This window comes from Eublepharis macularius, chromosome 11 (assembly GCF_028583425.1).
Source record: "Eublepharis macularius isolate TG4126 chromosome 11, MPM_Emac_v1.0, whole genome shotgun sequence".
NCBI lineage: Eukaryota > Metazoa > Chordata > Lepidosauria > Squamata > Eublepharidae > Eublepharis > Eublepharis macularius.
This window is the reverse complement of record NC_072800.1, coordinates 66,332,497-66,344,748: the sequence shown is the minus strand read 5'-3', so window position 1 is coordinate 66,344,748 and position 12,252 is coordinate 66,332,497. Positions and strand designations below refer to the sequence as shown.

General features: G+C 41.6%; 1 protein-coding gene across 1 annotated transcript in view; it reads right to left on the bottom strand.

Moving 5' to 3' along the window:
• LOC129337503 (macrophage mannose receptor 1-like) overlaps positions 1-11,850 on the bottom strand; it is a 74,325-nt gene extending 62,475 nt beyond the window's left edge. Inside the window, exons 1-2 of the mRNA XM_054991247.1 lie at positions 11,670-11,850; positions 906-1,307 (exon numbers count right to left, since the gene is read on the bottom strand). Coding sequence (XP_054847222.1) covers positions 906-1,307; positions 11,670-11,793 — 526 coding nt within the window. The 5' untranslated portion in view covers positions 11,794-11,850. The remainder of the gene's footprint in view (positions 1-905; positions 1,308-11,669) is intronic.
• Positions 11,851-12,252: the final 402 nt, after the last annotated feature.

Below are 12,252 nucleotides of genomic sequence, written 5' to 3'. Positions count from 1 at the left end.
AGGGTGCCAGCAGCAGCGGGGCCCAGCAGAAGCCATTGGCCCTGGTATTTAGTCTTGGTTTAGTAAAGGATGATATACTGAGACTTGGGAAAAGTGAATCTTTATTAATTATCAAGGAACGTATAAAAGATCTAGATTACTCTAGCTCAGTTATACACACTCAGAGAGTAAGCTCCACCCAGTTCTTTGGCATCCTTCCATCTCAACAATCCCAGCCTACATTAAACTCTTAACAATTCCTCACTATTGCAAAGCATTTATGCTCGGACAGCTGAATGCTGCCCCTTTAGCAGTTTTATATGAGCGATTCCGTAATATATCTTACTCAGAATTTGATCGAGATGGATAGCTGTGTTAGTCTGTCAGTAGCAGTAGAAAAGAGCAAGAGTCCAGTAGCACCTATAAGACTAAAAATTAGTGGTAGGGTATGAGTTTTCGTGAGCCACAGCTCACTTCTTCCAATACTTTAGATAGAGTTTGCCTATGTGACTTGGAAAATGTCAACGCTTTGTCCCATATGATATTGGAATGCCCTCATTACAATTCTTATCATGAATCATGGATTGCTCCTATTTTAACTAAATTACCTCCTACTATATCAAAAGACTATATATTTCCTTATTTACTGGTAGATAAAGACCCAAGGATCACATTGGCTTTGGTCAAGTATCTTTCCACCATATTTTCCTTAAAGAAATAAAAATTCCTTATCTGCTGCTCAAGATCATTGGATCAAAGGAGCTTGAAGGAAAGGAAAAGCATTTGATGTGTAGCAGAATCTCCCTTATCATCTAGACAATGCCGACTCCAGGATGGGGCTTTGAGTTTCTGCATCATACAATAATCAATCTAATAAAATGAGCAAACAAATTCATTAATTTGCATTTTTAAATGACAACATTTACCTTCATAACCTCGTGAGCACAAATCATCAGTAGTTCCATAGACCTTCCACCGACTCCAGTGGCCTGATCCCTTGTACAGCATAATATTTTTTTCATTTCTGTTTCCATAGTTGAAATACAGGTCTGCTCCTTGGATGGCAAAAAGTGTGTCATTTCTGCATTCCCATTTCTGGAATTCACTTCTTGACTCACATGGATACAGGGTAATTGGTGTCCAGTCCACCTTTGAAGCCACTCCAAAACATAACTTCAGAGAGACACTCATTAGCTGATTACTGGAAATCCATCTGAATTTTTGTGCCTCATTTGTATGGTCACACGAGCTGGTCGTGACGAAGTTTGAAGAGCGCGCATTTACACAAACTTTGTGGTCTTCATTAAATATTAAAAATGTACTGGAATCTATAGACATAAAAGAGAAATGTAAACACTGATAACATCCAAAAGCAAAAGCCCTGTGCTACTTTTTAAGATCATCTACACAGAGTGGACAAGCTTTCGAGTTCTCCAAAACTCTTCATCAAGCTGGATGTTAAAAAGAGGTGTCTGAGTGGGGAATTTTTCGAGCCACATCCTGTGTAGAAAGCTTTGTTGATTTCAGTGGGCACAGCAAGGGGCTAGTATCAGGTTGCATCACTGGCATGCTGGGAACAAGCTGCACAAAATGGCGGCATCCTATTGAAAAAAAACCAACTCATGCTTAATGCAAATGTCACTCAGATGACAGACAGAACACCCAGGTGTCTTAAAATGTCGAGAGCAAAGGGAAAATGCAAGCAGTCCTAATGTTAATAAGAGATTATCTTTAGTTGAAGTACAATGTAAAGAGTCTTACAATGTAAGACAAATTGTGGCAGTATTGTATAGAGAAGCCTTCCAGTTTCTTTTGGAAAAGGTGATTGAAAAACATCATCTCTGTGCATCACTAACTGCAGTACTCCAAGAGTGTAACTTTGCTCAGGATAGATTATAAATCAAGCAAGAGTCTTCAAAAAACTGACTTCATCCACCTTCGCATATTTATACAAAGTAATGTAAAATGCTGCCTTCGTAGCACAGCCTGCACCTTAGACAGGTCTATTAAAGCTTTGTGACAGTACTTAGGGGAGAACGAAGTCAGGAATGTTGCCAGATTTTCTAACCATGCTAATTCCTTTTGAAAGTTCGAATTTCTTTACAATTTCTCTACAACCAGGGCAAACTACAGTCATTCTTTTGTAACTGAAATTGGAGCCAGGTTTCCTTTCAACTGCATAAGAGACATAAAAATGATGTAAAAATGTCATAAAATGATAACCGACATAAAAAGCATTTCTCTCTGACCATTGTGTGTGCATTCACATACAAGCATAGGTAAAATCTGTTCACACTTTCAGCAGGATCCTGAACTGGTCTAACTTGCCTCCTCTACCCTTCACATATTTACAGGAGGAAGCTACTCCTCCTGTCTCCATTCACCTATGTTGCTACATGCTCCTGATTCTCTATTACTGGCTAGTAGTCAGTCAATACAGTAGACTACTGCCCTTCCACTGTTAGTTTGTCAAACATGCCAGGTAGGCTGGCTGCTGGAAAACTCTTGGGAAGGGGCCGCCTTGGGCTGGAAGCAGTGATAAGTAGAGATGGGCACGAACCGCATTACAAACTTCAAAAACCCACAAAATTGGCGATTGCGCAACCAGGATCCGGCAGTTCGTGATTGTCCTCGTCAAACGAACAAGCATTTGGAAGAAGCCTAGTTCGGTGTGTTCAACCGCGGTTCAGGAAGCCAGACAGTCAGGCGCTGGCAATCAATTCCCCCAGAAACGGAGCCGGGGGAATGCCTGAACTCTGTCTGCGCTCCTTCTGTTGCCCTGGAAACCCGAATGGAAGCCCAGCTTACCTTGATTGGCAAGTCTTCCTTCCAACCACGGAGCTGCAAAGCAGTTACAAGTTGGGAGAAGACACCCAGGGGAGGGAGGGGGGGTGTTCTGTAGCCATGAGCACTCCAATCTCATCCCAGCAAACCCTGATAGGCAGCTCTGACAGCCAAACACAGACCTGATGCGTTGTTCAATGGGACCTGTGCTTATAAATAGCTGTGGGCTCCCAGGCTGGGTTTCACTTTCAGCGAGCAGTGGAGTGTGACAGAGCTGTTGCTTGCTACTTGCTAGACTTTGGGGGGGGAGAGAGAGTTTAATTGGAGCTTGGATCCCTATTGCAATCTTGACCAAACTTGGGTAATGGCTGGAGGAGAGCTTGTTAAACACTCACTGGGAATATGGGCTCTCTAATTCCAACGGGGGCTGTTCTGATGCCCACGAACCACGAACCTTGAACTGGTTCGGCAACAAGAAATGTCCGTTGCAGTTCGCGACCTCGGGATCGTCATCGGCACTAAACCATGAACCGCAGAGTCATTAAATTTTTTTGGTTCGTGCCCATGTCTAGTGATAAGTAGTCAGATAAACAATGTCAGCCAGCCAGCCCTGTTCCTCCTGCCAGCTTACCACCTTCTCCTCTTCACCTGTGCTGCTGCTGCTGCTAAACAAGTGAGACTATTAGCCAGAGTCAGACTCCACCTCACCACACTGGCTCCACCTGGGAGGACCTATGAGGCATAGCTGGATGTTGTTCAGTGGCCAGTTGAACTTTGCTGGCAAAGGGGACCACCCTGAAAGGACATGCCCACTTCTGGGCTTGCTATCCTTTTCTACCTAGCATGCATGCACAACATGTGACCAGAATGGACACATTGTTAGGAAAGCCTACTTTCCCTTCTTTCTTCCAAGCATGGAAGGAGTAAATACCCTAGTAAGAGTCATACTAGTTAATTCCCATTACTAGCATCTTTTTGTTCTGCTACTTCAGGATTCTACCATCATATCTGATCCCACTGTCTGGGCTGATGTTGGTAGGAGAGACATATCTGATCTTTGCATCCAGCCTGCAAGGAGCAGCCTTTGAAGGAGGCTCCCAGCACATCCCCTCTTTGAGCAACTGATTTATAGAGAACAAAGGTCTGCAGGGCCTTGGGGCTCCCTCATGCTCAAGATATGCAGTTAGAAACACAACAGATCTCATACAAAATGCCACCCATTCTCCACTGTTTTATCAAAATCAAACTAAACCTCAGCTTGTTGCTCTGGAAACTTTCATAGCTCAGGAGGTGAATGCAGATCCATATCCATATACAATGTGGAATTGCACTCCCTTGTCCTTGGCAGAGTTAAGATTACTTTCCAACTGGGTTTAAGCAAGCCAAACTCTATGTTCTGTTTAGGGTTGCCTTATCCTCCCAGTGCAAGGGGGGAACCTGGCACTCACCTTATTCTTTGTCTTTGTGTATGCACTGCCAGGGCAACACAACATCACTCATTGTGCAGGACCCGGCAACATTCCCGTGCTTCACAGTGGGTTAATTTGGGCCCCAAATGGGTCCAATGCAGCCCATTTGGGGCCCAAATCAACCCACTGTGAAGTGTGGGAGAACTGGGGGGGGGGGCAGAGGATGGGAACAGGGAATCCCTACTGCTACTGGGGGATCTAGGATCCTTAGTTCAATTGCAGCCTGTGTCTATTTTCATGCTCTTCAGCTCATTCATGCTGCAGCAAGAAATAACTCTTATGCACAATGTTCTTTGAAATGTTTCTGATATTCAGGTGTACACAGGAGAGGTTTTTTTTGCTGAGGGAGAAGTCTGCAATGCCTACCAAGCCCATGTATTTATTAGATTGATGAGACAGCCATGATAACTGAGCAGAATCTGATTTTCAGAGCCAGCAATCTTCTGACTACCGTGTGAGGGCTGCAAGAAGGGGAAAGCTTTGGTTTCTTCTGGTTGAGCACTGTGTGAAACTAGCTGTTGGGTTACGTGGGCTACTGGTATGATCCAAAATGGGTGCTCTCCTGTTGCTATGCAAGGTCATACAAGGTAGCAGCTGTGTACTGTGGAACCTACAGCAAGACTGAACATAAGCACACAGTTCACACCTTTTAGAACAGTACTTCTAAGCCACTGCAAGATTACATCCTTTTTAGTCTTCAAAACTATAAGGTATAGTCCACTTCTGAAAATGTTTGCAACATCTATTTTGAATGTATGGTAGCATCGAGATAAACACATGGAACAAGTCATGTTCAATCCTGTCTATTAAAAGTTTTAGAGTGATGTGAATGGCCACATACAAGCCTTTGGGCTTGACTTTAGGGAAAGTGAGAAGTTATGTCCCCAATGCAGAAGGGGCTATCCAGTAAAAACTAGAGGTGACATAGCAGATGCTCTAGCATTTCACAAAAACTTTATGCTAGAACATCCACCATGTATGTTGCTTCCAATTATACTGGAAGTGACATAAGCACACTGGCACTACTCTCGTGCACATTTGTGCCCCCCATTTCCTCCCAGCGGTGCCCAATAAGAGAAAAAACCAAGAGACCTCTTGCTATAGCAGGAGGCCCAGCATCCCTAAGCTTGACAAGTACTCCAAACTAAAAAATTAAGCATAATCCAAAAAGCAAATGGCTTAATTACTTCCTGGAGTAGCACGAATGGAGGGGGGGGTGTCTGGGGAACTAGTATGGGAATAGGGCTTCAGGCACTCAGGTTAAGAGCAAAGATCACTGAGTTTGTACTATAAATATTACATTCCATAACAAGCAAGACTACATTTTATTTGTATTGTTGACATGCCAGTGGGTAACTGTCCTTCAGAAGGATAACCTGGAAATGAACATCCTTCCATTTCAATGAAAAAGCTGACTAGCCTGATCTCATCCATTCTCTGGTTTCCTCCTCATGTCCCTCTTGGCTTCCAGCCCATTAGCAAGTATCAGAACTCTGATGAGTACTGGAGACATAAATTCATGCTGTTTGCCAGTCAGTTTTCCTTGTGCACAATACAAGGAAATGTACAATTATCAACAATGGTGATAAAGTCTTTTATTACATTGTTGTACTAACAATTAGCCCAGATCTCTGTAAACTAGTATGTGCAATGCTTGCAATTTTCTTAAATATCTATAAGAGAGTCAATATGTAAAATGACCATTCAGGACGTAACAGAGTTGAAGGGCCTTGTTTTGAGAAAGCCAGTATCTTGCTGACAAACAGTCTGGAAGATGGTTCGCCAGGTTCCTTCTTCTCATTGGGAGCAAGTAATTATAAAAGGTTAGTTCAGTGCTGCTGTAAAATTCCCTATTATAAGCTAACACATTATGCAATCCTGTGCATTTTTACTTGGAAACTGGTCAGAACAGCCTATTCTTTCTTATCTGTCCATATTGAATCCAAACCTGAATCTAAAACTTATAGTGTTAGAATCTAGATCTAGACCAGTGGTTGCTATAGGTCTAAGACTGATAAGACAAAGATCATACATCTGTAAAATGCAAGTTTGTACTGCTTCAATTTGCTTCTGGGCCACACACAGGGAAGAAAGAGGAGTTTTAACCCTTCAAAATATGACCGCTCTCCATTAGTAGCAAGGGATTTTATCTCATCTGTTTTCCTACTCTTGTGTGGGTCAATGAATCTTCTCCTGAAGTTTCCCGCAAGATGCCATCCAACCTTACCACCCCAAAGTCTCTGTGTCCCTTCTAGGATTCAAATTCAAGCCAAGGTGTGAGCTGGCCATTTCGTTGTCTAAAAAAAATTGTAGTTTTGATGGTTGGTATTTATTTGTTTATTTCATTAGATTTCTATTCTGCTCTCCCTGCAAGTGAGCTCAGGGTGGATTACATTGTTTAAAGCACAATCACAACAATAAATACATGGAATAAATATCAAGATTGAAGCAACCATGATAGCTATTTGCTTAGCTTCACTTGGATTAAAACTCGTAGGTAATACTGATGTAATTTCTAGGTGTAATTAACCCTTTAAAAACTGGGTGGTGGTAAAACATCTAATGGGGAGGAATTAAATCATTAATCCACTCCCTCCCCCTACATGACTGGCGGAGGCCTAGCCCAGCCTCAGCCATATGCCTGGTTGAACATCTCTGTCTTACAGGCCTGACGGAAGGACAACAAATCCTGCTGGGCTCTGATTTCAATGGACAGAAAGTTCCACAAGGCCGGGTCCAGGACCAAAAAGGCCCTGGCTCTGGTCAAGGCCAGGCGGGCCTCCATGGGGCCAGGGACCACCAATAGCTGTTTTCCTGCTGATTGATGTCCTTCAGCGCATATATACGGAGAGGCAGTCCTGCAGATATGCTGGTCCCAGTCCACTTAGACCTTAATAGGTTAATACCAAAACCTTGAATCTGATCCGGTACTCCACTGGCAACCAATGCAGCTGACGCAGTATAGGTGTTATATGTGCTAGAGCTATTGGTGATGCTTGGAAACAAGTAACTTCCCCCTTCCTGCTAGTCTTCTGCTAACCAAGAAAAACTTTTAAAACCAAAAGTGGGGATTTTGCAAAGCCTGAACCTCAAAATTGAATGCAGTTCTCCACACTGACAATGGTACAGTTTAAAACCTCTTGCTTGAAATGCACTATTGGGAAATCCTTCTCATAATAGTAAATATAATGCCACCTCAAATACTACACCAAGATGTGAGATTTTTTTCCTTCACATATTTCAGCAGTCCTTGGGGGTGTTGAGGGGGAAAACTTACACTGACACTAAGAGGCATATGTTGAGACAAGATGGAGGAATACTAGAGTTCTCCCTTGCACACATTAGTATTTTCAGAATGGGAAAGGAGAGATATACAGTGACAGAGAAACATTTCTATACTTGCAGAATACAGGTCTAGAATAACCAGTGTTGGAGAAAGAGAAACAATGGTAAAGTGAAATTAAAATTGGGGATGGAGGGATCAGATAAACTATCAAAATAAGAAAAACCCAAATAGATGTAGATCCATAACAGGTGAAAAGGAACACAGGTACAAGGGGGTAGGATTTCCCAGTGAGCCACTGATAATAATGATCAGGACAGTTGTAGAGTGATACTCTCTTTTGCTTCAGGAATAGGGTACTCACTTGGGTCCCTGCTCTTAAATACACACAGCAGTGACAGGTGTCTTCAAAACAATAACCATTTATTAGCAAGAAGATACAGGGATGGGAGTAACTGATTTCAGAACAAGGGAGCTCATGTCAGTTCAATCAGAACTGACAAGCAGGGACTCCATCCAATGAGACTAAACCAAAACACATCAAGTATCAGAAGGGGGGGCAGACAGTTCCATTTCAATGTATATAATAAAGACACCACCACAGCTAGCAATAGGAAGGGCACCTCTTCACCTTCCAGCTTTTTATCTTCCTTTATGTGTGCTGCTTTCAGACATATGTCTGCTTCAAATTACCCTACAATGTACAACCCTTTCTGTTCTTCGGCGAAGCAAAAAGGCTTGGAGATGTGGTGGAAACAGGAAACAACCATGTATATGGAAAGCTATTTAGCAGTATACTGTGTGCATGAAGCAAACATACCTATATATGTAAATAATGTTGCCTAGTTCAGGGTGCTGTTTTATGTTCTATTTTTTTAACTTGTGGCTGGAAAGGCATTCAGTGATAATGCTGATGAGGACTTGGTGGGCAGCGACAGCTTTAGGAAGTACGGGTCTAAAGTGAGGCGAAGTCGCTGAAACATCTCTGAGGTAGTAGCTACTGTAAGCACAGCATTCCAGCCACTGGTACCAAGATGGTGGTGGCTGCGTAAGGCCTGTGCCCTCCACAGAACTCTGTGTGCACTGATGTCTGACATGCTGTTCTTTTGAACGCTCAGAAGAAGTTTTAAACATTGAATGCTCATAGGCATCTGAGCATGCCATCATCTACCACATAACTGCCTCTGAGCACAGCGCCATGTCTTGCACCAGAGGTGGCTACAGTAATCAGCCCTCAGTTTCAGAGAACAAAGAAAAGCTCATCTGATTATGTAAAGAATACTGGCTATTGAGGCAGGTTCAATACTTCCTCAAGTTATTCAGAAAAGAAGTTTCCCCCTCTATCACCCTGTGGCAACACAGGAGTAACATGGTACAGTTTGAAAGTGGTGTTTTATATTTTTAAAGGTTTGTATAAGGAAGGATTAAAAGTAAAAGAAACATAAAAAAGGGTTTTAAAAGGGGCTGAAAAGGCTTGCTGTCCATTGGATACAATATATGAATTGAAAAGGAGCTCGATGTTGGCTGGACAAATCAGAGCTTCTTATCCGAGATTAGGAATGTGTGTTAGAGGATATTTTTCAGTGGCTAAATGGTAGTTGGCAAGTGGCAGAGGGATAAAGGGAGGAGGGAAGAATATCTGAATGAGACAGATAACATGATGAAAATATATAAAAGGTTGAGAATATATAGAAAAGATTAGAATAAATGTGAGGAGGGAGGAGATGAAGGAAAGTTCCATTCTGCCACTGGAAAATTTGGTCTGGATCCAATATCTGGTTGTTTAAATTTAAAACCATGTCTAGTTCATGTAATCACTGTAACTAATACCTGACCACACTACCCAATGTTCTCTTCAAGTTCTCAGTAAATAGGGAAAGACCACTTACTAAATAAGTATGGAAAGGTATTGATTACATTGTAGTAGAAACTGAAGCTACATAACCATTATTCTGATAACATGTCGTGACGGCAAGCATATATGAAGTCCTGCAAAACGGGGATTTATAAGAACCAATTACATAGGCATAAGGGACTAGCTGGATGCTGCATAGCCAATCATTTAAAATCTAGAAAAAGAGTGGAATAGAGACTAGAAAGGAAGAACTGAAAGGTTAGAAGAAAAACATCCCAGGCCAGGAAAAACTAGTATTATTTTAAAATTTATTGTTCAAAAAATTTCTATGTTGCCTCTCCAGAGAACCTGCTCAAAACCGCTTACTGTACCTTTAGCACTGTATAGAAAAGCAAACGGCCAATTCCTGGTTGTCATTATTTCAGACACAGCAATGCAAGATTGGGCCCTGAAGCTACCAAATCCTGGAATGTCTGCAATGATATTTCACTGAGTATTTGCAAAGATTATACATATTTCTTACTAGAAATGCCCACACGACGCATTTGTTTTTTCACCTGGTACAGTATTTCTCGGAATCCCAACTCTTTTCCTTCCTGGGATGGTCTTTTTACAAAGTGCGTATGGCAAGCCATGTATGTCTTGAGAATGCTCTCTTGTCTTCAAAACAATATGAGATTTTTTCAGCTATACTTTAAACGTTTAAGAAAAATGTTTTGATTGTCTGAATATGGCCTATATGGTAGAGTTGCCAACTTTAGGTTAGGAAATGCATGGAGATTTGGGGGCGAAGCCTGGGGAGGGCAGGGTATAATGCAAAAGAATCCACCTTCCAATGCAGCCATTTTCTCCAGGGGAACCGATCTTTGTAGTCTGGATATCAGGGCCATTTTCACGTCTTACCGGCTCCAGTATGTCGCACAAAGCTCCCACAAGGACAGTGTCTTCTTGGTGCGATTTCCCGGTTCTCGCACGAAATTGCACCAGGAAGATGCTGTCCTTGCGGGAGCTTTGCGTGACGTACCAGAGCCGGTAAAACATGCGGAAACAGCCCAGTTCTAATTCCAGGAGCTCTCTGAGCCCCACCTGAAGGTTGGCAATTACTACAATGTCAGGTGTCAGACAGTAATTAGCTCTATAGTGCCACTATTTATTTATTTAAGATATTTATACGCTTGCCTTTCTCCAGATCATCTCAAAAGACTCTGACCCAAGTTCCATTCAATCTCACTTCTGAAAGGGTTTTTGCGCTGGAGAAAGCAAGAAACTTTCTTATTGTTTAACAACTTCAAGATAGAGGTGAACTGAACTGAACTGAACTGGGGGTGGGAAGGAAGTAGAAAAACTTTCAGAGGATAGCAGTTGTCATTGCCACAAATTCCACAGAGTAATTGGTGGTGGCGACTGACATTGCTGCTTAACCTGTGTTTAGGGAGGGGGGAAGCAGTGGCATACCTAATATATGCTGCTGGGGGAGGGGGAGTCTCTACTAGATGGCATATTGATGAGAGTCCTGGAATCTGGACCTGACCATTTGTACCTCAAGTAGAACCTTTGGAGAAGTGTGTCATCTACAATGCATATTTCTATCTCCATTCAAGAGTAGCTGTATCATTTGAGAAAGAGAGAGAAAATTTAGACAGTGTGCACTTGGTATCTCCTGATGACTTTTATAACATATTATATTGTTAAGCAACAGAGGGAAAAAAACGTGTATATATAAACAAAATAAATTTTCTTATCTCAGTGCTGAGTCTCTACTCAAGATGAAGATTTTGGAAAATCCTAAAGATTAAGAGTACAATCTTAAACAGAGCAACACCCTTCTTGGTCCATTAGTGATGCAATTGGGACCAAATTTCACATTAACCATTGAAGCTAGTGACTAGAGGCAGAGATCAATAGATGAAAGCATTCCTTTATCATTTGATGCCCAAATTACATATTCAACCAAACTATTAGACAGCATCATTATATTTCTTGTCTTTGACGTGCATCTAAATATTGCAGAACCGTGACTGGCATTTTAAGTTTTTTATGTTTCCAGTAAAACCTGATGATTTCCAATTTATATTTATTAATTCAGATGAAAGACATGCATTTATAAGAGTTAAACATTATTCGGATGGTCAAAACATCAAGCAATGGAATATCTCAAGTGGACTGTTTAAACGGAAAAGACAGTCCCGATCACATGCATTGTATAATTCCAACCACTATTCAAACACTAAGCATGTCATTGAGAGCTGGAGTTGTAATTTCCTATTAATATCTTGCCAACAAACTAACAGGGACTTACCCACTAGTGAAACAACGCCTTGCAGAACCGAAAAAAAACCCAGGACCAAAGGAAGAATCATCGTCAATGTGTTACTACTGTCTCCCCTTCCACTAGAATGCGAAGGGTAAGGGGTTCTTGTCATGTATCTTGTGGATTCCAGAAAAGAGGAAAGCCGTGCTCATTTCTGAGAACTGATAGTTCAGGAGTACATTCTGGTCTGTTAGTGATAAGGAAATACACTGCCATATGGGACATTTTGAAATAACAGGAATTCACATTTCAAGTTCCGGTTCCCTCCACTAATTTCACTACAGAAGGAAAAAGGAAGGAAGAGCTTCCACATAACTGCAGGTGATAACATGATGAATGTTCAGCATTTTTTTTCTTGGACTATCTCACTATGATTGTGGGAAACAAATCAGTTACTGCACTGCCTCTAAGATTTTTTTTTCATGTTTGGAAAAGTAGGGATATTCTCTCTGCCTTCATGGGTAAAACTGAAGATCTTTTATTCATTTTATTTATACCTTTCTCATCAACCAATAGAAGCTTACAAAAAAAAAAACACTGAACACTGAAGTGCAGAGTTTTTTAAAAAATG